General features: G+C 52.9%; 2 protein-coding genes across 10 annotated transcripts; both read left to right on the top strand.

Moving 5' to 3' along the window:
- Positions 1 to 6,272: 6,272 nt before the first annotated feature.
- Positions 6,273 to 10,329, top strand: RIPK3 (receptor interacting serine/threonine kinase 3). Of its 2 annotated transcripts, none has more exons than XM_045450555.1 (10): positions 6,273 to 6,467; positions 6,721 to 6,861; positions 7,000 to 7,309; positions 7,765 to 7,904; positions 8,031 to 8,077; positions 8,288 to 8,455; positions 8,564 to 8,631; positions 8,874 to 9,236; positions 9,380 to 9,440; positions 10,001 to 10,329. In XM_045450555.1, exons 1-10 carry the CDS (start codon positions 6,442 to 6,444, stop codon positions 10,147 to 10,149), a joined length of 1,473 nt encoding a protein of 490 aa, XP_045306511.1. In that variant the 5' UTR covers positions 6,273 to 6,441; the 3' UTR covers positions 10,150 to 10,329. The 2 variants fall into 2 exon arrangements, with proteins under 2 accessions (XP_045306511.1, XP_045306512.1); XM_045450556.1 differs by having other exon boundaries at positions 6,275 to 6,467; positions 8,874 to 9,095.
- A 1,077-nt stretch (positions 10,330 to 11,406) lies between these two features.
- Positions 11,407 to 27,113, top strand: ADCY4 (adenylate cyclase 4). 8 transcript variants are annotated; one of them, XM_045450530.1, is made up of 26 exons: positions 11,407 to 11,642; positions 11,947 to 12,156; positions 13,446 to 13,643; positions 13,760 to 13,921; positions 14,563 to 14,712; positions 15,154 to 15,302; positions 15,381 to 15,492; positions 16,186 to 16,313; positions 16,467 to 16,625; positions 16,884 to 17,016; positions 17,219 to 17,392; positions 20,081 to 20,124; positions 20,243 to 20,329; positions 20,530 to 20,599; positions 20,963 to 21,060; positions 21,734 to 21,818; positions 21,915 to 22,052; positions 22,869 to 22,979; positions 23,234 to 23,418; positions 23,614 to 23,698; positions 24,176 to 24,334; positions 25,625 to 25,771; positions 26,066 to 26,173; positions 26,268 to 26,382; positions 26,695 to 26,819; positions 26,906 to 27,113. In XM_045450530.1, exons 2-26 carry the CDS (start codon positions 11,998 to 12,000, stop codon positions 27,056 to 27,058), a joined length of 3,234 nt encoding a protein of 1,077 aa, XP_045306486.1. In that variant the 5' UTR covers positions 11,407 to 11,642; positions 11,947 to 11,997; the 3' UTR covers positions 27,059 to 27,113. The 8 variants fall into 8 exon arrangements, 7 of the variants coding, with proteins under 7 accessions (XP_045306486.1, XP_045306491.1, XP_045306492.1 ...); XM_045450531.1 differs by lacking the exon at positions 25,625 to 25,771 and having other exon boundaries at positions 11,516 to 11,642; XM_045450533.1 differs by lacking the exon at positions 13,446 to 13,643 and having other exon boundaries at positions 11,517 to 11,642.
- The last annotated feature ends 222 nt before the right edge of the window (positions 27,114 to 27,335 follow it).

The raw sequence follows: 27,335 nt of genomic DNA, 5'->3' as shown, positions 1-27,335 counted from the left end.
TGCCCCCCAAAAATACAAATATAAGACATAAGAAAATAAAAATCACCTGTAAACTTACCAGCCATAACTTAAATTAGTTTTTTATTTGTCCATTTAGGTATTTTTCTAAATATGTATTATATATTATAATATATAAAATGTATACATATTATATTTTTCTAAATATACATTAAATATTTTTTTAATTTTAAAAAATTTTTATCCATTTCTGAGAGAGAAAGAGAGAGACAGAGTGTGACCAGGGGAGGGCCAGAGAGAGAGGGAGACACAGAATCTGAAGCAGGCTCCAAGCTCTGAACTGTTAACACAGAGCCCAACACGGGGCTCGAACCCACGAACTGTGAGGTCATGACCTGAGCAGAAGTCAGATGCCTAGCCCACTGAGACACCCAGGCACCCCTACATTAAATATTTTTTAGTGTTTATTTATTTTTGAGAGAGAGAGGGAGACCGCAAGAAGGGGAAGGGCAGGGAGAAAGGGGGACAGAGGATAAGAAGTGGACTTGAACTCTAGGGGCTTGAACTCTCAAACTGTGAGATCATGACCTGAGCTGAAGTCAGATGCTTAACAAACTGAGCCACCCAGGAGCCCCTCTAAATATATATTATATATAAATATTTATTTTTCTTTTTCCCCAGTAAAATTTAATGTTCAAATCAAATAACTAAATGTTTATTAACATAAACCTTCACATCTCTCTATCTAAAACATGGAATCATAATCTTAGCAGGTCTTTGTTGTGGTAAAACACACATAACATAAAATCTGCCACTTTAATAATTTTCAAGTGTACAGTTCAATGGCATTAAGTATATTCACATTGCTGTGCCACCATCACCGTCTCCAGAACTTTTTCATCTTCCCAAGCTAAAACTCTGTACTCATTAAATGGTAACTCCCCCTTCCCTCCCCACCCTACAGAGAATCCCAAGCAGGCTCCATGCTGTCAGCACAGAGCCCGATGCAGGGCTGGATCTTACACTCAATCAAACCATGAGATCATGACCTGAACCCACATTGAGAGTCAGACACTGGATGGACTGAGACACCCAGGAGCCCCTCAGCTGTGTTTTCTATTTAACCAAGCGTTGCAATTTCAACTTAAACGTTACATACTTTTTTTCTCTCTTGATATTCTTTTTTTTTTTTTTTTTTTTTCTAAATCTATCTGGGCATTTTTTATAATCACTTATTCCTTGCTTACTTTTTTCTATTCCATCTTTTATTTCTTTAAACAGTTCACAGAAGCATCTTTAGATCCTTCATATGATTATTCCAAACTCTGAAGTCCTTAAAAAAAAAATCAACAAGGGGCGCCTGGGTGGCGCAGTCGGTTGAGCGTCCGACTTCAGCCAGGTCACGATCTCGCGGTCCGTGAGTTCGAGCCCCGCGTCGGGCTCTGGGCTGATGGCTCAGAGCCTGGAGCCTGTTTCTGATTCTGTGTCTCCCTCTCTCTCTGCCCCTCCCCCGTTCATGCTGTGTCTCTCTCTGTCCCAAAAATAAATAAACGTTGAAAAAAAAAAAATTAAAAAAAAAAAATCAACAAACCTGTTGATTTTTGTTCTTGCTGATTCTCTCTCATGGTGCTTTGAATCCTTACATATTTAAAATTCTTTTTGTGGGGTGCCTGGGTGGCTCAGTTGGTTGAGCATGCGACTTCAACTTTGGCTCAGGTCATGATTTTGAGGTCCATGAGTTCGAGCCCTGCGTCAGGCTCTGTGCTGACAGCTCAGAGCCTGCAGCCTGCTTCAGATTCTGTGTCTCGCTCTTCTGCTCACACTCTGTCTCTCTGTCAAAAATAAATAAACACTAGGAGCGCCTGGGTGGCGCAGTCGGTTAAGCGTCCGACTTCAGCCAGGTCACGATCTGGCGGTCCGTGAGTTCGAGCCCCGCGTCAGGCTCTGGGCTGATGGCTCAGAGCCTGGAGCCTGTTTCCGATTCTGTGTCTCCCTCTCTCTCTGCCCCTCCCCCGTTCATGCTCTGTCTCTCTCTGTCCGAAAAATAAATAAACGTTGAAAAAAAAATTAAAAAAAAAATAAATAAACACTAAAAAATAAAATAGGGGTGCCTGGGTAGCTTAGTCGGTTAGGCATCTGACTTCGGCTTAGGTCATGATCTCACAGTTTGTGGGCTGGAGCCCCACTTCGGGCTCTGTGCTGCCAGCTCAGAGCCTGGAGCCTGCTTCGGATTCTGTGTCTCCCTCTCTCTCTGCCCCTCCCCTGCTCGTGCTCTCTCTCTTTCTCAAAAATAAATAAAAATTTAAAAAAATAAATTAAAATAAAATTATTTTTGTGTAAGTCTATATTTGGCAGAATTTAATCTAGAAGCTTGGGTGGATGATGCTTTCCTCTAAGGAGGATTCAGTTTCCTTCTGTTGGATTCCAGAGGGCATTAATAATCTGGGGGCAGTTAAAATTTTCAGCTTATGGTTTATTGATCAAAGGGAAAGTAAAAATTCCAACCATAGATCCTTGTTAGAGCAGATCTCACATGGAAACTAACATTTTTATTAATTTTAACATCTGCAGCCTAGACAATTTTCCCTGTAAGATCCCTCTGTAAGCAGATAATATTTTTCCTTTCCACTGAGAATGTAGCCTAGTTGAGGGTCCTAGCTTTGTGGGGAATAGGGGTGTCTCACATTTTAGCTTTCATCTTCCTAGGCCTTAGGGCTCACTCTGTGGTTCTCTCCCAACCTTCCATACCCCCTTCCCAGTCCCCAAAACTCTAGGCTTCAAGTTAGTTGACTCTCTGTTTACTTACTGTTTACTTTTTGATTTGTATTGTTTTATTGTATTAGTCTCGGGGGAAGCCATTGGGAGGTTACCTTTCTTTTCTTGGGAGCTCACTAAGGAATTTTTAAAATGTGTTTGTTATGGGGCGCCTGGGTGGCTCAGTGGGTTAAGGGTCTGACTTCAGCCCAGGTCATGATCTCAAGGTCTGTGAGTTCCCAGAGCATCAGACTCTGTGCTGACATCTCGGAGCCTGGAGCCTGCTTTAGATTCTATGTCTCCCTCTGTCTCTGTCCCACCCACGCTCATGCTCTGCCTCTCTCTTTCTCTCTCTCTATCTCTCTCTTTCTCTCAAAAATAAATAAACATTTTAAAAGAAAAAAATGTGTTCGTTATGCTTTACATAGCATTTAGCTATCCTGTTATGGGAATTCTGTCACACTACTGGAGTAGATAGAATTTCCGAAACAATCAAACAAAAATGTGATTGTATGGTACCTATTGCCTTATAAGCTGTTTTTTTCCCCACTTGATATATGATAGACACCTGCCATGATAATAAATATGGGTCTAGAGCACCATTTTAATGGCTACATAGTCATCCACTGCATAATTTATTTATAATCTTTGTAATATATATTTATTTATGTATAACCTTTTCGTGTTATGGGATATTTAGGGTTCTGTTTTCTTCACTATGTCAGACAACACTTCAGTGAATATCCTTAGAGCTGAGTTATTGCATACACATGATCTTCTTCCTTCTTTAACTGTTTATAAAAGTAATATACGCTAACATAAACTGTTCAAACACTAAGGAAAATGAAAATTCTCCATAATCCTTTTTACCATCCCCTCAATTAATACCATTTGATCTATAACTGGAATCTCTTCATCAAACAACAGATCAGAATTAGTTCCGGCTAGAATATGTAAGAAGAGAAACCACACCCTCTGCCCTCCCACCCCCACAACTAAGGATAGGGAACCAGAGCAGGTACTAGGAATGTGCTGAAGGTGACCAAAGACCATCATGAGCAAAAAACTGAAGAGATGAGAAACACCCAAATTCTCCAAAAGCCTGGGACAGGGGCAGAGCCTCTGTTAGGGGTCAGCAGCACTAGGCCTCAGGAAAGGCCACAGCTCCAAAATCTAGGGATCAGCTCTGTTTTGCCAGGTCCCCCCACCTAGAAGCAGAGGGTCTTCTCAGGCACTCACTCCAGGCTCCTCTCCCTGCTCCTCCTTCTTTTAAAGGGGTTTGGTTTGTTTTGAGTCAAAAAGTAGTACAGGCTCTGACACTATCCCCAAATCCACACTTTATAGTGGCTTACCCCTGAGTCTCAGGGCCTTAGCCCAATCTAAACATATTCAGCCATAAAAAGGTCTTTAAGCACCCTTCTAATGCCTTTCTGCCTGCTTCCCCTCAAGGGGAGCCTGGGGTCTTCTCCCAAAAGACTCATGAACAAGATGGCTGCCCGCTCTGGTGGCTCTTGACTCCTGACTAGACTTTTTTGAGGAGCTGCTGCACTTGCCTTTATATTCTGTGAAATGCCATCCTGTCTCAACAATAAAGTCGATTTCATGTGGGTTCTGTCAGCCATGAAGGTGCAGGTGAGAGCCCCCAAACCTTAACAAAGTGCAACCTCCTTTTTTCCTCCCAATGAGTTTGGAGCTCCAGCAGGAGTGATCAAAGTTGTAAGGAATCCCCAAAAGTCTTCGTTGTTCACTTAATTCAATTCAACAAATATTTACTGGGTGCCTACCATGTACTGGTTTTTAAAGAGACTACAGGGGCACCTGGGTGGCTCTGTCTTTTAAGCATCTGACTCTTTTTTTTTTTTTCTAATGTTTATTTATTTTTGAGAGATGGAGGATGAGTGGGGGAGGGGCGCAGAAAGAGAGAGAGAGAGAGACAGACAGACAGACAGACAGAATCTGAAGCAGGCTCCAGGCTTCAGCTGTCACCACATAGTCTGATGCCGGCCTGAACTCATGAACCATGAGATCATGACCTGAGCCGAAGTCAACTGAGCCACCCAGGCACCCCAAGCATCTGACTCTTGATTTCAGCTCAGGTCATGATCTCACGGTTCATGAGTTCAAGCCTCTTATTGGGCTCTGCACTGACAGCATGGAGCCTGTTTGGGATTCTTTCTCTCCCTCTCTCTGTGCTCCTTCCCCACTTGCATGTGTGCACCACATCAGAGCACACACACACACTCTCTCTCTCTCTCTCTCTCTCTCTCTCTCTCTCTCAAAATGAATAAACTTGAAAAAAAAATAAAGAGACTACAGTCCTAGAATTCCCTAAATAGCTCAAAAAAAGCACAAACTGACTCTACCAGAATTCATGGTATGGATCTAAAAATCACAGTTAACTGCTGGCCACGTTTGCTCCACCCAGCAGAGTGCATGGACCACTGGACAGAATGGAAAGTGCATACCAAGGTGAGCACGTTCCAGTGAGAGTCAGGTCTCCCCATAAAGGACTGAGTGCTAGGACTGGCCACATATAGTTTCCACAGCCTCCAGCCACGGTGAGGCCTTCGGTATCCAGCTCAAGAGTGGAGAGTAAGGAGTGGGTATGTCTTCATAGACACCTTTTGTCTACCCTAAATCCTTAAGGCTCCCCAAATTCCTGCATTTCCAAAGGCCCTTGTCCAGAGTACATGCTTGCTGGGCACATGTGTTAACCAGGGAATTTGTGTGGAGGTATTGGTGTGGCAGGGAGAGGGCAAGGATGTGTTTCCCCTCCAATGTCTACCACAATGTCAGTTGCCCTTGGCTGGGTCAATTCATCTAGCTGACCACCACGCCCTGAGAGTCAAATCACTACCAATGCCAAGGGCTTGCCTCAGCAAGAGCAGCTGTCAGGGACTGGGCAGAAATACAGACAGGGACCCTTCACTACACTATTAGATGCTTCACACCTTCTTTAGCCACATTCACAACCAGTTAAGAGGTACAGACTGATGGTTCCGTCAGCCCGTCAAACCTGATGGTTCTGAGCTAGGCCTGAAGTCAGCTCCATACTGGCTTGGGCAAGGTATTTAAGCTACCTGTGCCTGTTTCCTCATCCACAAAGAAGTAATAAAAGTAGTACCAATCCCCCTAGGGTGGATGTGAGAATTAAATAAGCTAATACATGTACCTGGCACATTCGAGCTTTACAGAATTGTTAGCGGTGATCGTAGGGCATTTGGGGGAGGGCTAAATGCTTGGACCATAAAATCCTCCTCAGCCTCATCCCCTCCCCACAGCAGGCCTGGTAGGTGGTGGAGACGGAAATCCTGTGGGAGAAGGGAGAGACACAGGCTGCAGGAGTGGATTGTGGGTCCCTGAAAGATGAGGATTACTTGTGTGGCATCCTAAGGTCTCAGTGACACCTAACCTGGCTGTGACACGCCGCAGGTGCTCAGGAAATATGAGTTAGGAAGGAAAAAGACTAACTTTCGGTTCTGCCTCCCTGCCTCCTTGGGGCGGCACCCTAGACACGCGCCCCTGGGGCGGGACCCTAGATGCACCAGCGAATGAAGGAAGTGGTTTAGTCACTCCGGGTAGAGGAGGAGCAAACCGGGAAGTGGAATCCTTGCAGTGACTCCTCTCGCGACCCCCTGTCTCTCTCTGCCACAAACCCCCCCCCCCCCCCCCCCCCCCCCCCGCTCCCAGAAGTCACTCCATCCGTGTGGACTCGCACCTTCCAGCCTGATGTCTGATGTTGGCGTCAAGTTATGGTCAGTGGAGAGCAGGATACGGATACGGATATGCAGCCTGACACACGCAGCCACGCAGCCCTCCCCTCCCCTCCCCTCCCCTCCTCAGACTAGCTCCGGGAATGCCATTGAGCCCCTTACTGAGGCCAGAGCACAGTGGGACCCTGGGGGTGGGCAGGGGTGGGAGCTGGGGTTTGAAGTGAACGTGCAGAGTCACCGGTGTCACGGGGCAGGGGAGGGGGTGCGGTCTGGAAGACCAGGCCCCCTCTTTCAGGCCCAGCGGTACCCCAGCCTCCCTGGTTCCCCTAGAGGAATTGGAGAACCTGAAGTTCATCGGTGAAGGTGGGTTCGGGGCGGTGTTGCGGGCGCGACACAGGACGTGGGATTTAGATGTGGCAGTCAAGATCATGAACAGGTGAGTGACCTGAGCAGTGGGGCTGGGGCTTCCTGGGGTCTGGCCCAGAAGGAGGGGTCGCTGTGCTGTGGGCCTGATTGGGTAAAAGAGGGATCTTCCAAGAGCAGAACCCCACTCCAACTCTTTCCTGGAATGTAGGGAGACGATATCCAGGGAGGTGAAGGCCATGGCAAGTCTGCGGGGCCAGCATGTACTGCACCTGCTGGGGGTCACCGGGAAGCTAGAATGGGAACATGTGCGTGGGCCGGCTCTGGTGACTCAGTTCATGGAAAACGGTTCCCTGGTGGGGCTGCTGCAGCCCCACTGTCCTCGGCCCTGGCCGCTCCTCTGTCGCCTGCTGCAGGAGTTGGTGCTGGGGATGTGTTACCTGCATAGCCAGAATCCCGTGCTTCTGCACCGGAACCTCAAGCCCTCCAACGTCCTGCTGGACTCAGACCTGCACGCCAAGGTCAGCCCACCCATAGCCCAGCCCAGCCTCTGGACACAGTCCTGTCTCAGAACTGTTCTAGCCCCACCCACTAGACACAGAAACTGCTTCAGCTCTGTCTGCTGCACACTCTCAGCATTTCCCTTGGGACACAGGTGTCAAAGCCCACCCAGGAGCCATGGCCCCTACCATACCAGGTGTTTGAGACCCTGACCAACACGGTCAGTTCCACAGGCCCACCCACCAGTCCATCAAAAGCCTCATGGCTGACCTAGCTGAGGAGACTCAGACTTTGACCCAGCCCCATGAGAGGGTACCCAGACCTCCAGCCCAAGGGCCCTACTGGTCCTCCCATTCCCCTAACCCTCAAAACCCCCTTTACAAGGCTGGACCTGCACCTTGTGGTGGGAGAGGGAATTCTGAAAGTTGCCTTACCTGTCCATCCCCAACATTCTCCTTCCTCCCTCCCTTTCCAGCTGGCAGATTTTGGCCTATTCACATTTCAAGGAGGCTCAACGTCACTGGCAAGATCTGAGGAGTTAGCCCTAGCCTACTTGGCCCCCGAACTGTTGGCTGATGTAAACCGGAGAGCCTCCATGGCTAGCGATGTCTACAGGTAAGGTACCCACTCTAAACACACATTCCAAATTTCTATACCTCTCTGGACCCTTCTAGGGGCCAGTATATGGGAAAGTAGTCTTGCCAGCAGTTTGCTCAGGTCTCAGCTTTGTGTCTCCTGCAGCTTCGGGATCCTAATGTGGGCAGTGCTAGCTGGAAGAGAAGCTGAGAGTAAGACTCTAGGCAGACACTGGGATCCTTAACTCCAGGTGCCCTCCTCCTGCAAGCCTCCAAACCCTCTTCTTCCAGCTTACCTGCTCAGACTGCCTGACTTTGTCCTCACCTTGCCTTGGACTACACTCCTTTCCCCTTCCCATGGTGGAGCAAGTGGCCCCTCATACCCTGAATGTCTTTTCTTCACATCCTCCACCCCCACCCCAGTAGTGGCCCAGAAATCAGCAGTACAGGAAGCAGTGTGTAAGAGGCAGATCCGGCCCCCATTGAACAAGCTGCCTCAGCCCGGCCCGGAGACTCCTGGTTTGGAAGGGCTGAAGAGGTTAATGCAACACTGCTGGAGCCATGAACCCAAGGACAGGCCCTCCTTCCAAGGTGAACTGGCCATTTAGCTGTCAGCCAGGGTAGGCCTGGATCTGTCAGCAGGGGGCTTCTCCCTGGGAAGGTTTGGCTCATCTGCCACCCCACTCTGCTTGTTTCCAGAATGCCGACCAAATACCGAGGAAGCCCTCAATCTGGTAAACAAGGAGATGGATGCCGCAGTCTCTATGGTGAGTGTCCAATGCCACCCCCAACCCCAGAGCGGAGCAAGGGTGGCACAACATGGCTCTCTTGGCCACCCAATGACTCCCCATTGACCACTGTTCTTTATGCATGCCTTAATCTTTGGCCCCACTCTCCCCACCTCACCACTGAGTTCCCAGGTAATGGATTATGGACCAAGAGATTCTTTCCTTGGGTTTACACTGGCTCTCCCACTTCCATGCCCAGAACGCTCCTTTTATCCTTGCAGGTGAAGAAGTTCCTGTCTGAGCACAGGGGTAGCAACAGGATGTTGTCTGCCCCCAAGCCAGGCCCAGGAGGGACAGAAACGGATGAGCCTAGGGGAACCACAGGAAGCCATGATTCTATAGCCTCTGAAATGTTGAACAAACTAAATCTGAAGGAGGCCCCCGGCTGTGTTCCTAAGAAATGTACAAATCTTCCTGAGAGGATCAGGACACAGGGAGACAAGGTTCAGCCTTCCCGGAGAGCAGGGATACCTTCAGCCTCAACAGCCCCATCTCCCCAAACTCCAGAGACCTCACCTTTCAGAAATCATACCCCCAGCCCCAAGTTGGCTTGGACCCCAGGTCCTGGACCCAAAGGGAATCAGGTGAGACCCTGGCAGAACTAGAGGATGCACTAGGAATCCTGTGAATCCTGTCCCCCTCGCCAGGGAAAATTTGGGGCTGAAGGGGATACAGCAGGGGAATAGGCCCCAGGACAGGGAGCCTAAGAGAGCTGTGTTGTTCGCAGGGGGCTGAGAGACATGGCACCAACCGGCCAATCAGGGCACCAGGGCTAAATCCAATACCAGGTACCCACTCCCCACTCCCCACTCCTTCCTTTCTCCTGCTTAATTCTTCCACTGGCTTCTTCCTCAAGACCATATATAGATCCAGGGTACCTTGGGTAGCAGGGGAGAGAAAGGGCTAGTGGTCAACTACCCCAAACTTCTCGTTTCATAAAATGAAGAAACTGACACCCACTGGGACTAGATCCCACTGAGGTCACACAGCAAAGCCTGGATTTGCCCTGAGCTTCCTGACTTTCCCCGGCACCAGCTCTGTGAACCCCTAACTTCCGTTGTTGCTATACTGGTCCAGAGGGGCTCCTGGAAGAAAAGACCCAAATATCAGGGTCTCAGACATTAGTTGCCACTCCTTTTGAACTTCTGCGAATTGGTTCTGAAGGGGCAGCAGGAAGGGGAAGGCCAAGGCATGCCTTGACCCAGTCACAGGCCAGCCTAGAGACCCCATACTTACAATTCCCCAGGATGGACACAAGGTGCCGCTGCCCCTCCACCCTGCTGCTCCTCCTAATTTTGAGGTCCTCACTACTTAACCCTTCCACTAACCCTGCAAATTTCTCTTAAAGGGCCGCCATCTGTTATCATAAGTGACAGCCATGCGGTACAGGTGGGAGACAACAACTACTTGATTATACAAGGAGGAACTGCCTTATCCACACAGGGACAGGCACCTTGGGGCATGGGTAGAGGCTGGCAGCGTGCCCCCCACAAGTAGGTGGGGAAGAAGGGCCACAAGAACCAAGAAGCCTGGAGTGGGCTGCAGGGCCAGTACAAAGCAGGTTCTGAGCTACCTCTTGGACTTGAAGCAATTAACTGAGACTTTCTTTAAGGGCCATCTGGTCTGCAGCCATACTGACTTCGTGCAAAGAGGAGTCAATAAACGTGGTGAATTTTTTTTAAGTTTATTTATTTTAAGAGAGAGAACACGTGAGGAGGGGAGGGGCAGAGACAGAAGGAGAGAGAGAATCCCAAGCAGGCTCTGTGCTGTCCGCGCTGAGGGGGGGGGCTCCATCTCACAAGGTCATGACCTGAGCAGCAATCAAGAATCAGAAGCTTAACCAACTGAACCAGCCAGGCACCCCCACGCATGGTGGATTTTTAACCAAAGCGTCATACTTGGGAGGCTAATGCTTAGGCCAGGCCCTGGCAGCTGAAATGTGGCTGGGAGATCCGGGAGTTGACAGAGAGGGAACCCAAAGCACTGCTGTCTAGCAGAGGCCGGAAGCGGGATGCTCAGGACTGGGGGTGGGCAGTGTCATGGCACACAAGGTCAGGGCCCAGCTGGCGGCAGGAAGGAATCCCGGTCGCCTGGCTCCTGGGGCTGCTCTAATCTCTGGGTGGAGCACTTCCTCTACATCAGGCAAGAGCCCACCCTAAACCAAAATTCTGGTGATAGTCTCCCTGCCTACTTTTCTTCTGGGCTATGGAGACTCCGCAGTGGGGTCTTGGGAAGAGGGCTCTCTACGGGCATCCGCAGACCCAGGCACATCTCTTGCCCTGCAAGAAACCCCCCAGACTCTTGGAGATCAGCCACCGTACTTATTTGCCTCCACCACAATTACTCACCACCTACACTCACCTGCTCCTTGCTTCCGAGCCCTTTGACTCCCAGCTGGTGTCGGGAGTAGAAAGCCATGACCCCACAAAGCTACACACAGACGTGCCTCCTCCCATGGAGCTGGACTCCATGGGAGCATGGACAGTTCAGACTCCACCACAGCAGCTCATACAGGCAGGAGGAGAGGAGAATGGGAACACTCTTCCATCCTGGCCTGAATCCTACCCCCCATTCGCCCCCACATTCTTCCTTACATTCTTGCCAGCTTTCACTCCAGCTGTCCTGCATTCTTCCCACGTCCAAGGGTTCCACTCCGATTTCCACACTTGCTCTTCAGCCCGGCCTACGCCACCCCTTCGCATCTCCCACGGTCTGCATTCCCTTCTTGAGACGGCAGAAGGGGGAAGGTGACGGTGTTAGGGGAGACAATGAGGGAGGGAGGAGGCCTGAGGAGTCCGACTCTACTCGGCACGGGAAGGGGCCGGGCAGTCCCATCGGGGGAAGTGGGAGGGGTCCCCAGGCGCCGGGAGGGAAGCGCCTGCCGCCCGGGGCTCTGAGCCACTAGCTTCTCGGGGATCGGGACTCCGCGACAAGCTGCCCGAGCTCCCTCCTCGGGCGTAACCCATTCAGCTGCGGCAGCATCGCGGGCAGTGAGTTTGGGGAAAGGGGGAACCCGAGGCTCCTTTGCTTCAACCGCAAATCCCGTCCCACCCGGCCATGAGGCTTTTGCTAGGGCACCTCAGGCAGTCTGGGTTCGAGGGAGGAGGAGCGAGGGATGGGGCAGTCCCCTCACCGCCAACTGGGAAAAGGCTGAGAGGCTACAGGGAGTGCCTGGAAGGTGGGATTGCCGCGAGGTTGGGGAAACGGGATGGAAGTGGCTTGGACCCAGTGAGAGGGGCACAGTTGGGGCCGGCTGGGGCCGCAGGCGGTAACGCGGCCCCTGGCCCTCCCCAGCCCCGGGGCCCGCCCTCCACCCGGGCGACGAGGCGGGGGGCAGGGAAGACCATGGCCCGCCTCTTCAGCCCCCGGCCGCCCCCCAGCGAAGACCTCTTCTACGAAACCTACTACAGCCTGAGCCAGCAGTACCCGCTGCTGCTACTGCTGCTGGTGATCGTGCTATGCGCGCTCCTGGCGCTGCTGGCTGTCGCCTCCGCCAGCGGCCGGGTGAGCGGGGAGGGGGGCGGCTCTGGTGAGGGGCGCCTTCTGGAGGGTGGTGGGAGGGTCACTGCCTAGGGGGCGTTTTCGGAGTTAGGGCTCGGGAGGGGCCTGCTTTTCCATATGCCTTCTTTGCTGGAATCCAGGAAAGCCTTACTAGGAAATGTAGTGACCCTGGACAAGTCACTCCACCTCTGGGGCCACATTCGCTGGGCTGCTGGGAGAAGGCTGAGCCCTGGGGGTGCTTCTAATTTCTCTCAGGGTACTGACAGGCCTTCTGAGCTTCTGTGATCTACTGGTTCTAGAGTAAATGCAACACCGGATTTTCCAATTTTCCAGAGGGGAAATTACACTGGGCCCTGTGGGAATCCGTTTCCTGGTTTTCTTTCTTTCATAGGGGTTGTGGGGCAGTTGTACCCATAGTCTCCCAGAAGGCACCCTCCCTCCCGCTCACATTTAGTCCCAAAATAAACCCATTTCCAGTTTCTTTTTCTTTCTTTATCTTTTTTTTTTTTTTTTTTTTTTTTTGAGAAAGGGGGTCTTCAATTCAATTCCATTTCTGGAAATATCCTGCTCCAAGTTTTCTTTTCACTTTTTGGAGGCAAGTTGGGAAAGCCAATAAACAGACCAATTCTTGCTGGTCCTCGAAGTCCAGGAAGAAGTGGAGACACAGGGCAGGGACAGCGGTGGGAGGCCTACACCCAGAGGTGGGTGGCAAAAGTGTAGTGCTCCCCCCTAGCCTGACAGGAGGGAGGTTCCAGGTGCCCCCTGCTGCTGGAGCACTTCTTGGGTGGGTGGGTGGGGATCAACTCCCAGACTTGTCCCCAGGGCAGGGAATCTCCTGAGCAAACTGGTTCATTCCTAAGTGCCTTCTGTAAGGTAGGATTCTTTGGTTGCTTCAGGACCCCTGGCTGGTGCTGGAATTCCTATTTGACAGACCCTATTTGACAGATGAGAAAGCTGAAGTTCAGAAAGGTCATGGATTCACAAATGGGCAGTATGGGTTCTGAGCCAGGGACTCTGGATAGATGGCCTAAGGCTCAACCAGCCCTGCAGCATGCAAGTGAGATATTAGGTTGAACCCTATGAGACCCCAGGCTCTGTAGATTAAAAACAGATTATTAGTGACTTCCTATGGTTCAACCTACTACGAATGGCAAGTCGAGGTGCCCTGTCTCCTTTTGCTACTTGAGTTTGAGACACATTTCAGAAGTGGCCTGGGGGAGCTGCCTGGAGGCTCGGAGGTGCTCCCCCATACTCCACACTCCAGTCTTGCTGCAAGCACCATCTCCTCGCAGGAGCTAGCTTCAGACCCAGGCTTCCTGACCACTGTGCTGTGCGCGCTGGGTGGCTTCTCGCTGCTCCTGGGCCTGGCTTCCCGGGAGCAACGACTGCAGCGCTGGACACGTCCCCTGTCGGGCCTCGTATGGGCAGCGCTACTCGGGCTAGGCCACGGCTTCCTGTTCACCGGGGGCCTGGTGAGCGCCTGGGACCAGGTGAGAGGAGCGGCAGGTGGAGCAAGGGGCAGCAGGACAGCCAGGCCAAGAGGAGGGAGCAGCCCAGCTGCTGGGCTGGCCGAAGCCAGCAGCTTCCTGTGCCCTCCCGCCCCCAGGTGTCCTTTTTCCTCTTTGTCATCTTCACCGTGTATGCCATGTTGCCCTTGGGCATGCGGGATGCCGCTGCTGCGGGCCTTGCCTCATCGCTCTCCCACTTGCTGGTCCTTGGGCTGTACCTTGGGCCTCAGCCGGACTCAAAGCCGGCGCTGCTGCCACAGGTGAGCACACCCATAGTACCTGCTGCGCAGCGGGTGGAGGGGGCGGCCCCGTTGCGCGCGCGCCGTTAGTTCCTCTGAGCGTCCACCAACTTCTTGCTGAGCTGGGACTCCAGGGTGAGGCGCCCGCTAAGCACAGAGGACAAACACATACACACCCAGAGAGTGCGCTCATGGGGCTGGTACACCAGAGCAGCCCGATGCCTGCAGAAACCAGAAGAGGCCTCTGGGTCCATGGGCAAGTGAGCTCACCTGGGGACCAGAGTAGTGGGGACAGATGCGGATGATGGAACCTTCACAGAGAATGTAAAAGTCGGAGATTGAGTGGTTTTGCGCTGCGAGGGGCGGGGGGTGGAGGTGGGGGGTAAATACTGGAGTAGTATTCCAGGCAGAGGAAACATATGTGAACGATTTCTAGACCTAAGAGGCCATGTTGGTGCACAGCCAAGTCTAGAGCAGGGGTATTGGGGGAGGAGAAGCGCCCCCTACGGACCCCACAGTGTAGCACAGATTGCCTGGAAATTCTTGGGTCTCTAACTGTGGAGTCCTCCTCAAGCGTCTTGGAGACCAACTCCAGGTATGCACTTAATCACCCCCACCGCCACCCATGGCCAGCATCCTCTGAGGCTGACCCTCACCCACAGCTGGCAGCGAACGCGGTGTTGTTCCTGTGCGGGAACGTGGCGGGAGCGTATCACAAGGCGCTGATGGAGCGCGCGCTGCGCGCCACGTTCCGCGAGGCACTTAGCTCCCTGCACTCGCGCCGGCGGCTGGACACCGAGAAGAAGCACCAGGTTCTCTGGGCCTGGGAGGCTGGGCCAGACTGTGGTGTGAAAAGGGGTTGTTTATATCATTCAGCCGGGCCCCTTTGCAAGCCGAATGACTTTCGGCAGGTCACTTACCCTTCTCTTTCCTCCTTTGTAAAATGTGGCTACCGCCCACCTTGGAAAGTTGTGTTAAGTCTCAAACAAACTGAAGCCTATGAAAGCACTTTTATGATAGTAAACAAAGAACTCTTAATTCTGGCATTGGTTCTGGGAGTTCAGTCCCCAAAGGTGATTAGTGCAGGGTGGGATGTTGGAGCCCCAGCTCTATGTGATGGGAAGGATCTTGGGGGAGTACTTTGGGGAACACCTAGTGGGACTGGGGAAGTGCTGGGTTCCTAGTTCGTTGGGAGGCTGGTACTTCTGGCTGTGGGTTGCAGGAGGGTTGGTGTTCATTGTGACCTCCTCCAGGAACACCTTCTCTTGTCCATCCTCCCTGCCTACTTGGCCCGAGAGATGAAGGCAGAGATCATGGCACGACTGCAGGCTGGACAGGGGTCACGGCCAGAAAGCACCAACAACTTCCACAGCCTCTATGTCAAGAGGCACCAGGGAGTCAGGTATGAGAAAGGATGGCCACAGGGAAGGGGGCTGTGGGCTGAGATCCTGGCCCCCACCGACACATCTGCCCTGCCCAGTGTGCTGTATGCTGACATCGTGGGCTTCACCCGGCTGGCCAGTGAGTGCTCTCCTAAGGAGTTGGTGCTCATGCTCAACGAGCTCTTTGGCAAGTTCGACCAGATCGCCAAGGTCAGAGGGGGCCTCCCTCCCCACCCAGGGATCTTCAAGTGCCCCACCCTGGAGAGCCCCTTCCAAGGGAAACACCTGCCTCCTCAGATCCCAGTCCCACTTCAGAGCCCATGTATTCCAATGGAAGATATTCCAATGGAAGTAGGAAACCCTCCCAAACAACCCCAGCTGTGGAGCTGCTCACCACATACCTCAAACCTGGAAGAGACTTGTCAACAACTCCACAAATGTCCCAACCACAACACCCCCAGATATGCTCAGAGCCCCGACGTAGGTGTCTCTGGACACCACAGCCAAATCTAGGGGGATGTTCAGATGTTCTAACCTTAGGGAGCCCTTCCAAGGGAAATGTCTGCCCTGTGTAACCTCAGCCCAGTCCAGCCACCTGTTCAGACCCCCAGGGATGCCCCCAACAAACCTAATCTTGGGTGTCACCCAGAAAACCTCAGTCTTGAGGCTACTTTCATATGCTCAAATCTGAATACACCCTCCACATGCCAGAGCTGGGGGAGAGCCACAGACCTCAGCCAGTCCCATAGCAAGTTGAGAGAGTCCCTAGATCTGACCCAGAGACTTCTGGCCTCAGAGGTTCTTCAGGAATGCCACATTTGCTCCCACTCCTCCCAGCTCCCTCATACCTCTGGCCTCTAACCAGGTGCCCCCTTTCCCCTGCACACACACACACACTCCCAGGAGCATGAATGCATGCGGATCAAGATCCTGGGAGACTGTTACTACTGTGTCTCTGGGCTACCGCTTTCCCTGCCAGACCACGCCATCAACTGCGTGCGCATGGGGCTGGACATGTGCCGGGCCATCAGGTCAGCTCAGGTGGACGGGCAGGAGGGGTAACAAGGGATGGATATTGGGGAGGAGCAGACAGGGTAGTGGAAGTCCTCTTAGAGGGAGGGAGGGGTGTGGCATGGGTAGGGATGAAGGCAGCATTCAGATTGTCCCCTACATACCCTGCTCAGGAAGCTCCGGGCAGCCACTGGCGTGGACATCAACATGCGTGTGGGCGTGCATTCGGGCAGTGTGCTCTGCGGAGTCATTGGGCTGCAGAAGTGGCAGTATGATGTCTGGTCCCATGATGTCACACTGGCCAACCACATGGAGGCGGGTGGCGTGCCAGGGTGAGATGTGGGGCTGCAGGAGGCCACAGGAGGAAACCAACCGGGCCTCCCACATGCTGTCATCCTGTTCATAGTTTCCTAAAATGAGCACAATCCCACGTGGGGCTTAAGGAGATCCTGGCGTGCAGGGAGTGGGGTCGGGAGACACCTCTGGTAGCACAGGGCCTTGCTTAAAGTCAGACCTCCAGGAAGGCTCCTTGAAAGAAAGGAGAGGTTTGCAAGCCCTCCATCCTGACTCCCACTGCCCCCTCCTTCCAGACGAGTGCATATTACAGGGGCTACCCTGACCCTGCTGGCCGGGGCTTATGCTGTGGAGGATGCAGCCATGGAACACCGGGACCCATACCTTCGGGAGCTAGGGGAGCCTACCTACCTAGTCATCGATCCCCGGGTAAAAGCCCAGCCTGGACCCCATGGGCTGGCCCATCCTAACCACCCACAGCCAACAGGCCTCATCTCTTTTCCTACACCAGAGACTGAATTCCTGGGTCCCAGTGTGTGCGTCAAGGGGGAGGTGACACAACCTTCCAAGAGGTGTGGGGAGAATGTGGAAAGCATTTGTGAAATTGACTTTCAGCCCTCCTATGCCCCAGGCTGAGGAGGAGGATGAGAAGGGCACTGCAGGAGGGTTGCTGTCCTCTCTCGAGGGCCCCAAGATGCGTCCGTCGCTGCTGATGACCCGCTACCTGGAGTCCTGGGGCGCCGCCAAGCCTTTTGCCCATCTGAGCCACCTAGAGAGCCCTGTGTCCACCTCTACCCCTCTCCCGGTAAGTGCACTCCATTGCGAGCCCTAGCACTTACATAACCCCACCCCACTGCCTCTCCCAACCTCCCCCCACCCATCCAGTGAGTCACTTGATGACCTCCTAAGGTCCTGAACTGTCTGGTTGCCCCAGTCACTGGTTCAGGCCTTTCCTTACCCTTCTTTCCAGAGAAAGGGCAAAGGTCACTGCCCTCTGAGCTCACTTGAGATGCAAAATCCTATAGGCACCATGTTCACTGTTCCCCAAACTCCACTCAGGAAGCCTTCCCTCAGTACCCCAAAGGTATAGACCATACTTCCTCTTGGCTCTGAAGCCAGCGCTCACACCCAGTCCCACCAGGAAATGTCTCTGTTGAATTCCCTTCCTGAAACCGCACACTCTCTTTTTTAATCCCCACTAGAATTGGGAAGGTGGAGGCAAATCAGTTGTTGCCCCTACTCTCAGCGTTTATACAAGGATTAAATGAGGTAACAGTGAAAATCGCATGTGGTCTTGAAAGAAGTCACTCTGAGCAGGCAGGGATTGAGGAGGGAGGGAAGAGAGGTAACCAGGACTTGGTTGGCTGACCTTGTGCATAGCACCTTCCGGTAATCATGACCCACTAGCTGGTGGAGGAGCCTGGATCTCTCCCACCAGCTGGCTCTTCGTGTTGGTGCTTGGTGACAAGCAGCCAGAACACCCACGCATACAGTTACTGAGGCTGTGTCCCCAAAGGCTTGCCCCAAGATTAGGGTCCTCAGCCTGCTCTTCTCCATTTTATCTGATCTTCTCCAAACTTTCCCAGCCACCTTTCTGCAGATCTTTCTCTCTGAATCTTCTCTGCCAGACCCAGTTGGATATATGGGATGACTTCAGAGCACCCTTTCTGTGTTCCATCTCCCCTCCCCACCCACCCAGCAGGAAAGCAGGCCAGAGATCTGTGAAACACTGTGGTATGGGGGGACATTGGCAGCAGTGGTTTAGGAGAGTACCTAATTCCAATCCTTAACATGGGGTAGGGGAGACGTCAGAAGGGTTAAGCGGGCAGGAGGGAGAAGAAGAAAGAATCCAAGACTCTGCTGACTATTGCAGGATAGAGTCTCCAGCATGGAGGCAGAGTAGAGGGTGGGCTTTGCTGGGAGCCCAGGAATTGTGAGACAATGTTCGGTGCAAGTGCAATCCCCATGGTGAGAGGCCCCCTAGAACCCATGCCAGACCTCCCTGAAACCCCACTCGTGTGCAGGCTAAGAAGTGTCAGGGTGAACCAGTAGGAACTTCTGGTTCGAGGGTAGCTCCCAAGGCAGGACCTCACCAGCCCAGAAATTCACTTCCAAGCCCGTGAAGTACGAGGCCCTCAGTCAAATGTTAGAAATCCTGAGAATCACATCAGCTTACATTTAAACAATGGGGAGCCTTGGGGTGGTGGGGCAGTGTTGGTGCTAGTATATAACATCCATCCATCCATCCATCCATCCATCCATCCATCCCCACGTGGGTAGAACCCACGAACCACAAGATCATGACCTGAGCTGAAGTCGGTCGTTCAACTGACTGAGCCACCCAGGCACCCTGTTCCTTCTACACTTTTAAAGCACCTACAATGTGGCAGGCACTAGTCTAGTTCTAGAGAAGACAGAAATGAATAAATGGTTTTCCCTGTTTTCAAAAAACAGTCATTGAGCAAGGTGGAGAGGTAGTAGGTAGGTAGTTTGAAGAACGTTAGGCTCAGTCCTGGATGCATAGATGGGCTCATACCTAGAACACACCCCTTAATCTCCCTCCCTCCCCATACACCAGGTTTTGGTTTGGGGGGATGACGTGGCCCCCTGCGACCCTGCTTCCTTCACATGAGCCAGGGCAGCAGAAAAGAACAGCCACAGACTCCTGGCCCTGGGCAGTGGCCGTTGGCTTCGTTCTCTTCTTTGGGGCTTGTCTCACCTGCTTTACTTGCCTGCTTATTTTCATATGTTTGCTCACGGTGCGCATTTGTTTTGGTGCAGGAAAGAATGACTGTGACCAGGTTTGTCTCTCTTCCTTTCTCTTTCCCTTTCTTCTAGACTTTTTGTCTTCTGCCCCCACCACTTCCCAGCTCAGCCTGACCACAAGCGAGTCAGAACTTTCTCACTGTCACTTCAGTTTAAACCAAGGACTTTTGGGATTTGTTCAGTCCTCAGGGAAGATGACAGGCGCTCAAGCTTACAGAAGATACAGGGTTGCCTCACAGGGGGTAGAGACTGAGGAAATAAAAGTATAAAGACCCTGGGTGTCTAAAGAGTCCAGAAGAAACTGTTTTTTAAAGTTTATTTATTTATTTATTTTGAGAGAGACAGACAGAAGTGCAGGCAGGGAGGGGCAGAGAGAGAGGGGGACGGAGAATCCAAAGCAGACTCCACACTGACAGCACAGAGCCCGATGCGGGGCTCGAACCCACGAACTGTGAGATCATGACCTGAGCTGAAGTCAGACTCTTAAATGACTGAGCCACCCAGGCGCCCCAAGTCCACAAGAAATTTAAAGAATAAATGTGGTTTGATCCTTCCCTTAAGGGCAGATGGGATTTGATGGAGAGGGAAGTCATTAGAGGCAGGGAAAACACTCATGCCAAATGCTCAAGGCCAAGGACATGTGTAGATATGGAACCCCTCACTGCAGAGAGGCTTCAGGGATGCTCAGCATCGCCTCATCCCCCTCTTTGCTGTGTTCTCCCAACAGGAGAAGGCCCTGGCTTCCTTCAGCCCCCAGTGGAGCCTGGACCGGTGAGGAGTCCCTGGGGTGACCTGCCCCCATCCTTCCTGGGGGTGGGGGGGCTGTACCTGCTTCACCCAGATATGTTGAGGGCCTCCTGTGGTGACAGGCTGGGCTGTCACTCTGCAGGAGCCGTACCCCCCGGGGGCTAGATGATGACCTGGACACTGGGGATGCCAAGTTCTTCCAGGTCATCGAACAGCTCAACTCTCAGAAGTATGGAGAACAGAAGAGGACTGGGAGGGGTTGGGAGCTGGGCTTCTGTGGTACAGGAGGGATGTGCTCCCCTAATGACCCAGAGGGAAGGTGGGGGGCTTCCCTACTCTACTCCAGGGAAACATGCACCTGACCACCCCTCCACCCACCCTGCCCTGCCCTTTCCTCTCCGGGGCTCATGGCCCCCCACCTCCTACCAGACAGTGGAGGCAGTCAAAGGACTTCAACCCACTGACACTGTACTTCAGAAAGAAGGAACTGGAGAAAGAGGTGGGCTGGGGTGGGTGGGGGGTGGCACAAGGTTAGAGAATTTTCCAATCTTAGTGCCTTGGCCTTGGGAAGGGGGCAAGCCCTGTGATCCCACCTCACCTCCAAGGTCTGCTCAGTTTGTGATCCTGGGGTGAGGGGCTTGTACCTCTCTCCAAATGGCTGTCACCCTATAGATTGAGTTTCTAGGTGGGGATGGGAGGGAGGAGGGCAGTTCCTTGGAGAACCAGTAGGGGCTACCTGAGACTTAACTGGAGGGTGGGTGGGGAGGCTGAGACACCTGTTCTTGCCTGGAATTGACACCTCCGAGATGATGGGCAGCCCTAGTGGCCCCTGTCTCCACACTGACCCCCCCTTCCCTTCCAGTACCGACTCTCTGCACTCCCCGCCTTCAAATACTATGCAGCCTGCACCTTCCTGGTTTTCCTTTCCAATTTCATCATCCAGATGCTGGTGACAAACAGGTGAGAGCCCCAGGCAAGAGGGGCCCTGATTCCCATGTATAGACTTTTTGATCCTTGACCCACATTTTCTTCTTTACCGACTTTCCCTTAGTTTCGGACACTGACCCACAGAGGAAACATGTGTTCTGGAGAAACAGTGATAATCACAGCCCTCATTTTACTATCATACATCTCGTGGGCTTTCTACATAACCCAAGCACTTTCACAAGCCTGTCTCTCAATTCAAACAACTTTTCAGTGAAGCAGGTTCTGTTTTCATTGAGAAGCCCAAATCTCACAGGAAATGAGCTTAGAAAGTAGGTCCTTGTTTTTAGTCCATGGCTAGGAGGGGCTGCAGGGACTTGTCCAGAACTCAGCCAGGTAGAAGAAGAGCTTTGGCCTGAAGGCCCAGAGACTGGCCTGATGTGGCCTTGGCCCCTTTGTGAGCCTCCTGCCCCCTTCCAGTATTGTCCCCACTTTATAGTTCCTGCCCTACCCCACCACTGCCCTAGACCCCTCAACTTTCCCAGAGCATCAGCAGGCAATGCCTTTTTCATCAGCCCAGTCCCCACTGGTAGCCAGTTCAGATCCCCAGGACTCCTCCTCCCCACATCTCCCAGCTGGGTGGCACAGCACCCTCCCAGCACACAGAGCCGATTCTGACTTTCAAGGCCTCACTCTTATCTCCCTTTAGGCCCCCAGCTCTGGCCATCACCTATAGCATCACCTTCCTCCTCTTCCTCCTCCTCCTTTTCGTCTGCTTCTCAGAGCACCTGACGGTGAGGTGGGCTGGGGGGTGGAAGTGGTGAGCTGGGCCCTCACTGTGACCTGGGTGTCCCAGCCCCACGGCTAAGATTCCTGTGCTCCTTCTGCAGAGGTGTGTCTTGAAAGGCCCCAAGATGCTGCACTGGCTGCCGGCACTGTCTGGCTTGGTGGCCACACGGCCCGGACTGCGAGTTGCCCTGGGCACAGCTACCATCCTCCTGGTTTTTGTGATGGCCATTCCCAGCCTGGTGAGGGCAGTGGGGGGCCCTATGTACCCCCATCAGGGCCTGTTCGAGCTGTCAGAAGCTGAAAGGGGACCCCTGGGATTTGGGAGGACAGCCGGAGTAAGGCCAACATTCTGGCAATGTTGGACAAGTATAAAAGAAAAAAATTAATCTGCCACCTGAGCATATCTATTCTGTGGAGGCAGATCTTCACTGTTTAGCTCGCTCATTATGATCTTGTAGCTGAGTTTGGCTGAGTTTTCAGAATTTGTTTTGTTTTGATTATTTTGAACGTTTATTATTTTTGAGAGACAGAGTATGGGTGGGGGAGGGGCAGAGAGCAAGAAAGGGAGGCAGAATCCGAGCTGTGCTGACAGCTCAGAGCCTGACGCAGGACTCGATCCCACGAACCGCGAGATCATTACCTGAGCCGAAGTCAGACACTTAACTGACTGAGCCACCCAGGCGCCCCTGAGTTTTCAGAATTTATAGTCATTCCTAGAATTCTATCCCTGAAAGACACCTTAGGAATCACCACCCGCCCCCCCGCCAGCCAAGTAACAGAAGAGGAAGCTGAGGCCCAGAGAGGCTAAGTGGCTGGCAAGAGATCACACAGTGGATCCGTGGCAGACTCATGCTCAGGACACCTGCTCCTGCCATCCCTGACCCCCCAGCGAGGACCCCTGCACTAAGCCTCCCTCACCAGCCAGGAATAGCAGAATCCCCCTCTTTGGAGGGGTCTGGCCCTGACCCATCCCTAAGTCAGCTGAACCCCAGCACAAGCCACCATCGTGCCCAGGGAGCTGCCTGCCCACCTCAGTTCTTCACCTCCTTCTGCAGTTCTTCTTACCGGCAGCATCAAACTGCCCTTTTGGGACTCTCAATGTGTCCTCCATGGCTTTCAACATCTCCTGGGAGCTCCCTGGGTCCCTGCCTCTCATCAGCATCCCCGTGAGTATTCCTCACAGCCCTGAAACTCTCTCTCCAGAGCCTTCCTTGGCCCCTCCCCCACCTCCTTGGTTGAACGTTCCATCCTGTGGATTGGGACAGACGTAAATTACACTCGGTGTGTGTGTGTATGACACCGCCTACTCCCCAGATAGGTCGTGGGCCCGGGGAGGGGCAGGCCAGGAGCCCCGGGATATTCTCCCACCCCTACCTGTGGGATATGCCCCGCCTCTTGACCACCCTACTTGGCCCCACAGTACTCTATGCACTGCTGCGTGCTGGGGTTCCTGTCCTGCTCCCTCTTTTTGCACATGAGCTTCGAGCTGAAGTTGCTGCTGCTCCTGCTATGGCTGGGGGCCTCCTGCTCCCTCTTCCTGCACTCCCACGCCTGGCTGTCCGACTGTCTCATCGCCCGCCTCTATCCGGATCCCTCGGACTCCAGGTGTGCACGGCCACTGGACAGAGGTGCTCAGGCCCCCTGGGAGTGGAGCAGAGCTGTCCTTACCTCCCTAACCTGAACCATCCACCCACAGGGCAAAGGGGGAAGGTGGCTGTGGGCTAAATGGGCACTGAGGGTAGGGAGGAGGCCATCGGGAAGGTGCAGGGCAGGGGCAATCCTGATCCGTGGCCTCCTCAGGCCAGGGGTGCTGAAGGAGCCCAAACTGATGGGAGCTATCTCCTTCTTCATCTTCTTCTTCACCCTCCTGGTCCTGGCTCGGCAGGTAAGTCACCCATCTCAGCCCTCCAGGGCCTCCCTTTGAAGGGTGAGGTGGGGGTCCCCATATTTGTGACTTGGTCTCTCTCTCACTCTTTCCCTCAAATCTTACGCCTTCGGGGTTGAGCCGAAATAGTGTGCCCATTGGAAGCTTCTCAGTGAACCTTCCTGCTCCCTTTCTTTCTCCTTCACCCCCCCCCCACCGCCAAGGGAAGTGCCTTCAAATTCTCCCTCCCTCATCCCTCCCACCCCAACCTAGGAAAACCCACTTATAAGAAAGAATCTGCTGCCAATTCTGTCTACCCTAGTTTGAATCTATTTTCAAGGTAGCCTCCCCAGGGATAGTTGCACCTTGAGGCTTCTCTCTAGACTGGGGGGAGGGGGTGTGGTTTAAGCATCAAGGAATGGGGGGAAAGGGGAACACACAGGAGCTGAGGTTTCCCGTGCACTGTGTCTCCCCTTGGGCCCCTGCTGACCCTGCCAGAATGAGTATTACTGCCGGCTGGACTTCCTGTGGAAGAAGAAGCTGCGGCAGGAGCAGGAGGAGACAGAGACCATGGAGAACCTGACTCGGCTGCTGTTGGAGAATGTGCTCCCTGCACATGTGGCCCCCCAGTTCATTGGCCAGAACCGGCGCAACGAGGTGACTCCTCACCCCTGACTCCTCAGCCTCAGATGCCACAGGGACCAATTTTGGATGCAAACCTTGGCCCTCCCCCACAGTAGTTAAGTGGCCACCCAAGTCTCTGTCCCTGTCACATAGGTGCCTGACATTTTCATAAGCTCTTAGTCTTTGTCTGCTGAGCACAGAGCCTCTGTGTTCCAAGTTCTTACTTAGAAGGAACGTCCTCTCCAACTCATGACCACTCCATGCCTTCCTGAAGCTTCTTCAAGTGTTGATGGGAGTTGTGTGGAGGACACAGTCCATCCATCTCTCTGGACCTGCACTATCCGGGATGGTAGCCATTAGCCATGTGTGGCCCTTTAAATTTAAGTGAATTAAAATGGAAAATTCAATTCCTCTGTCTCACTGGCCACATTTCAAGGATCTAACAGCTGCCTATGGCTAGTAGATGCCGTATTGGGCATCCCATATGTAGAACTTTCCATCACCACAGGGTTTCCCATTGGAAGATGCTAATCTATATCCTTAAACATCTTGCCATAGACCATCAGAAGGTCACCCACATAGTTGCACCATTTTATTTTTTCCACCACTACTTCACCGTGTCTGCTGTGGAAATGCTCTTGGTCCATCTTGAGGAATGTTAAAAGAAACAGGCCAGGGGCTACTTCACAGCTTCCTGCCCCCACCGCTTGCTCTCTGCTCTCAAGATCAGCAGTAGGTCTACATCTCCTGCCTCCTTCTCTTACAGACACTGGGAATCTTGTCACTGCTCCTGTTTCTAGCTTCACATTGGCTACTAGAAAGCTCAGAGCCAGAATCTAGGACTCACGGGGACTTTATGGCACCCATTTTGTGAACCAACTTCAAATCTTACCTTTATTTTCTTACCTTTTCTTACCTTATCTTACCTTTATTTTCCTTTTGGCCCCTTTTCCCTCTTACTTTATCTTCCAAGTTGTAGCTATCTTTGTAAGCTGACTTAGTTGACTTAACACCTTTTGGCAATGAGATATGATAGAAAGATGGTTCCCGCTGACAGGATCCCAGCTCTTGAAGAGACTCCCTTCACGTGGCTATGAGGTGATCCTGACTCCAAACCCCTGTCTCTCCTGGAATCATAATGAGACCCAATCTTTGACTCCCGAGTCACACATCCCTGGGGTAACCTGGCCCTACCCCTCTCCCTCCTTTCCGATCCTTCTTAAATAGAGGGGTAGGAGTATGGACACAGGGAGGAGGGCCCATGCAGGCTCAGAAGGGGGAAGACCATGGCTTGCTCCCTCAACCCAGCATCCCACCCTCCAGGACCTCTACCACCAGTCCTATGAGTGTGTCTGTGTCCTGTTCGCCTCAGTTCCAGACTTCAAGGAGTTTTACTCTGAGTCCAACATAAACCACGAGGGTCTAGAGTGTCTGCGGCTGCTCAATGAGATAATTGCTGATTTTGATGAGGTGACAACTCCAAGCTTCCCCTGGACCCTTTGTCCTGGATGCTAGAATTTCCCACCAGTCCCTCCTGCCAATTTAGTCTCCAGCCAGGGGTCCATCCCCCTCTCCCCGGCCCTGCCACTCCTCCTCCAATCCCCTAGCTCTCTGGAAACTCTGCTCACTATCCACTCTCCCTCCTGCCACCATCCCTGTCCTCACAACCTGGTCCTTTAGTCTCCAAAGGCCTGGGGCTGGGCCTCTGAGAGGGAGGCAGGACAGAGCAAGAAAGACTGGGGACACAGCTTCCTTTCTATACAGCTGCTCTCAAAGCCCAAGTTTAGCGGGGTGGAGAAGATCAAAACCATCGGTAGCACCTACATGGCAGCTACAGGCTTAAATGCCACCTCCGGACAGGATGCACAGCAGGTACAGAATCCCTTCTTTACCTACCAACCTTCGTCTGGGCTCTCACTGGGGGGGTCCTCATTGACCCATCCTGGTGGGCCGGCCCCGTTGCTAGGACGCTGAGCGCAGCTGCAGCCACCTTGGCACCATGGTGGAGTTTGCGGTGGCTCTTGGATCAAAGCTGGACGTCATCAATAAGCACTCTTTCAACAACTTCCGCTTGCGTGTGGGTGAGGACCCTCCCTCGCTGGGGCAGTCTGGAACCTCCTCCTCACCTTCCCAAGCTCTGGCTCCTTTAGGCTCTTTGTTAGCTACTCCCCAGCTCACCCTGGACCCCCTCCAGCCTCATCCCTGGGGATGGAGCATGAAGCTGCTGGGCCAGGAGCTCTGAGGCTCAGCCACCCCTTCCCTAAGCCACACCCCTCCAGGCCCTTTCCTCTAAGGCCTCCAGGCCCTTCACCCTAATTCCTGGAGTGTCCTCTTCCCCTCTCCCTCCTCAAATCCGCCCACCCAGGGCTTCTCTCTACCATACCTCTTGTCAGGGTTGAACCACGGACCTGTAGTGGCTGGAGTGATCGGGGCCCAGAAGCCGCAGTATGACATCTGGGGCAACACAGTGAACGTGGCCAGCCGCATGGAGAGTACAGGAGTCCTGGGCAAGATCCAGGTGAGGAGGCTGCATTGGAGGCATGGGGTGGAGGGATAAGGATAGGGCCACCCCCACACTTATGACTCACACCCTTTCAATCCCAGGTGACTGAAGAGACGGCCCGGGTGCTGCAGTCCTTAGGCTACACCTGCTACAGCCGGGGTATCATCAAGGTCAAAGGCAAAGGGCAGCTCTGCACCTACTTTCTGAACACAGATTTGGCACGAACTGGACCTCCCTCGGCCACCCTAGGCTGAGACCCCCATCATCCTAAGATCCTCAATAAAAAGACTCTGGTATGATGGGAGCCAATTGGTGTCAGAAGCTTCTGGTATAGCTGCAGATCACCTTCTCCTTGCCTCTCAGCAAGCTAAACTTGCTTCTTCCCAAGCTAAAGTGAGTGTTTGTGTATATGCAAGGGTGATCATGAGTGTGCTGGAGAGGAGTGATTCTTTTTCACAAGCTCAAGAAGAGGACTGCCTCAGCCTCCCTGCCTGATTCCAGTATTTTGTACACCTTGGAAGCATAAAGAAA

The sequence above is a fragment of the Leopardus geoffroyi genome, chromosome B3 (assembly GCF_018350155.1).
Source record: "Leopardus geoffroyi isolate Oge1 chromosome B3, O.geoffroyi_Oge1_pat1.0, whole genome shotgun sequence".
NCBI lineage: Eukaryota > Metazoa > Chordata > Mammalia > Carnivora > Felidae > Leopardus > Leopardus geoffroyi.
This window is presented reverse-complemented; position numbering and strand designations above follow the sequence as displayed.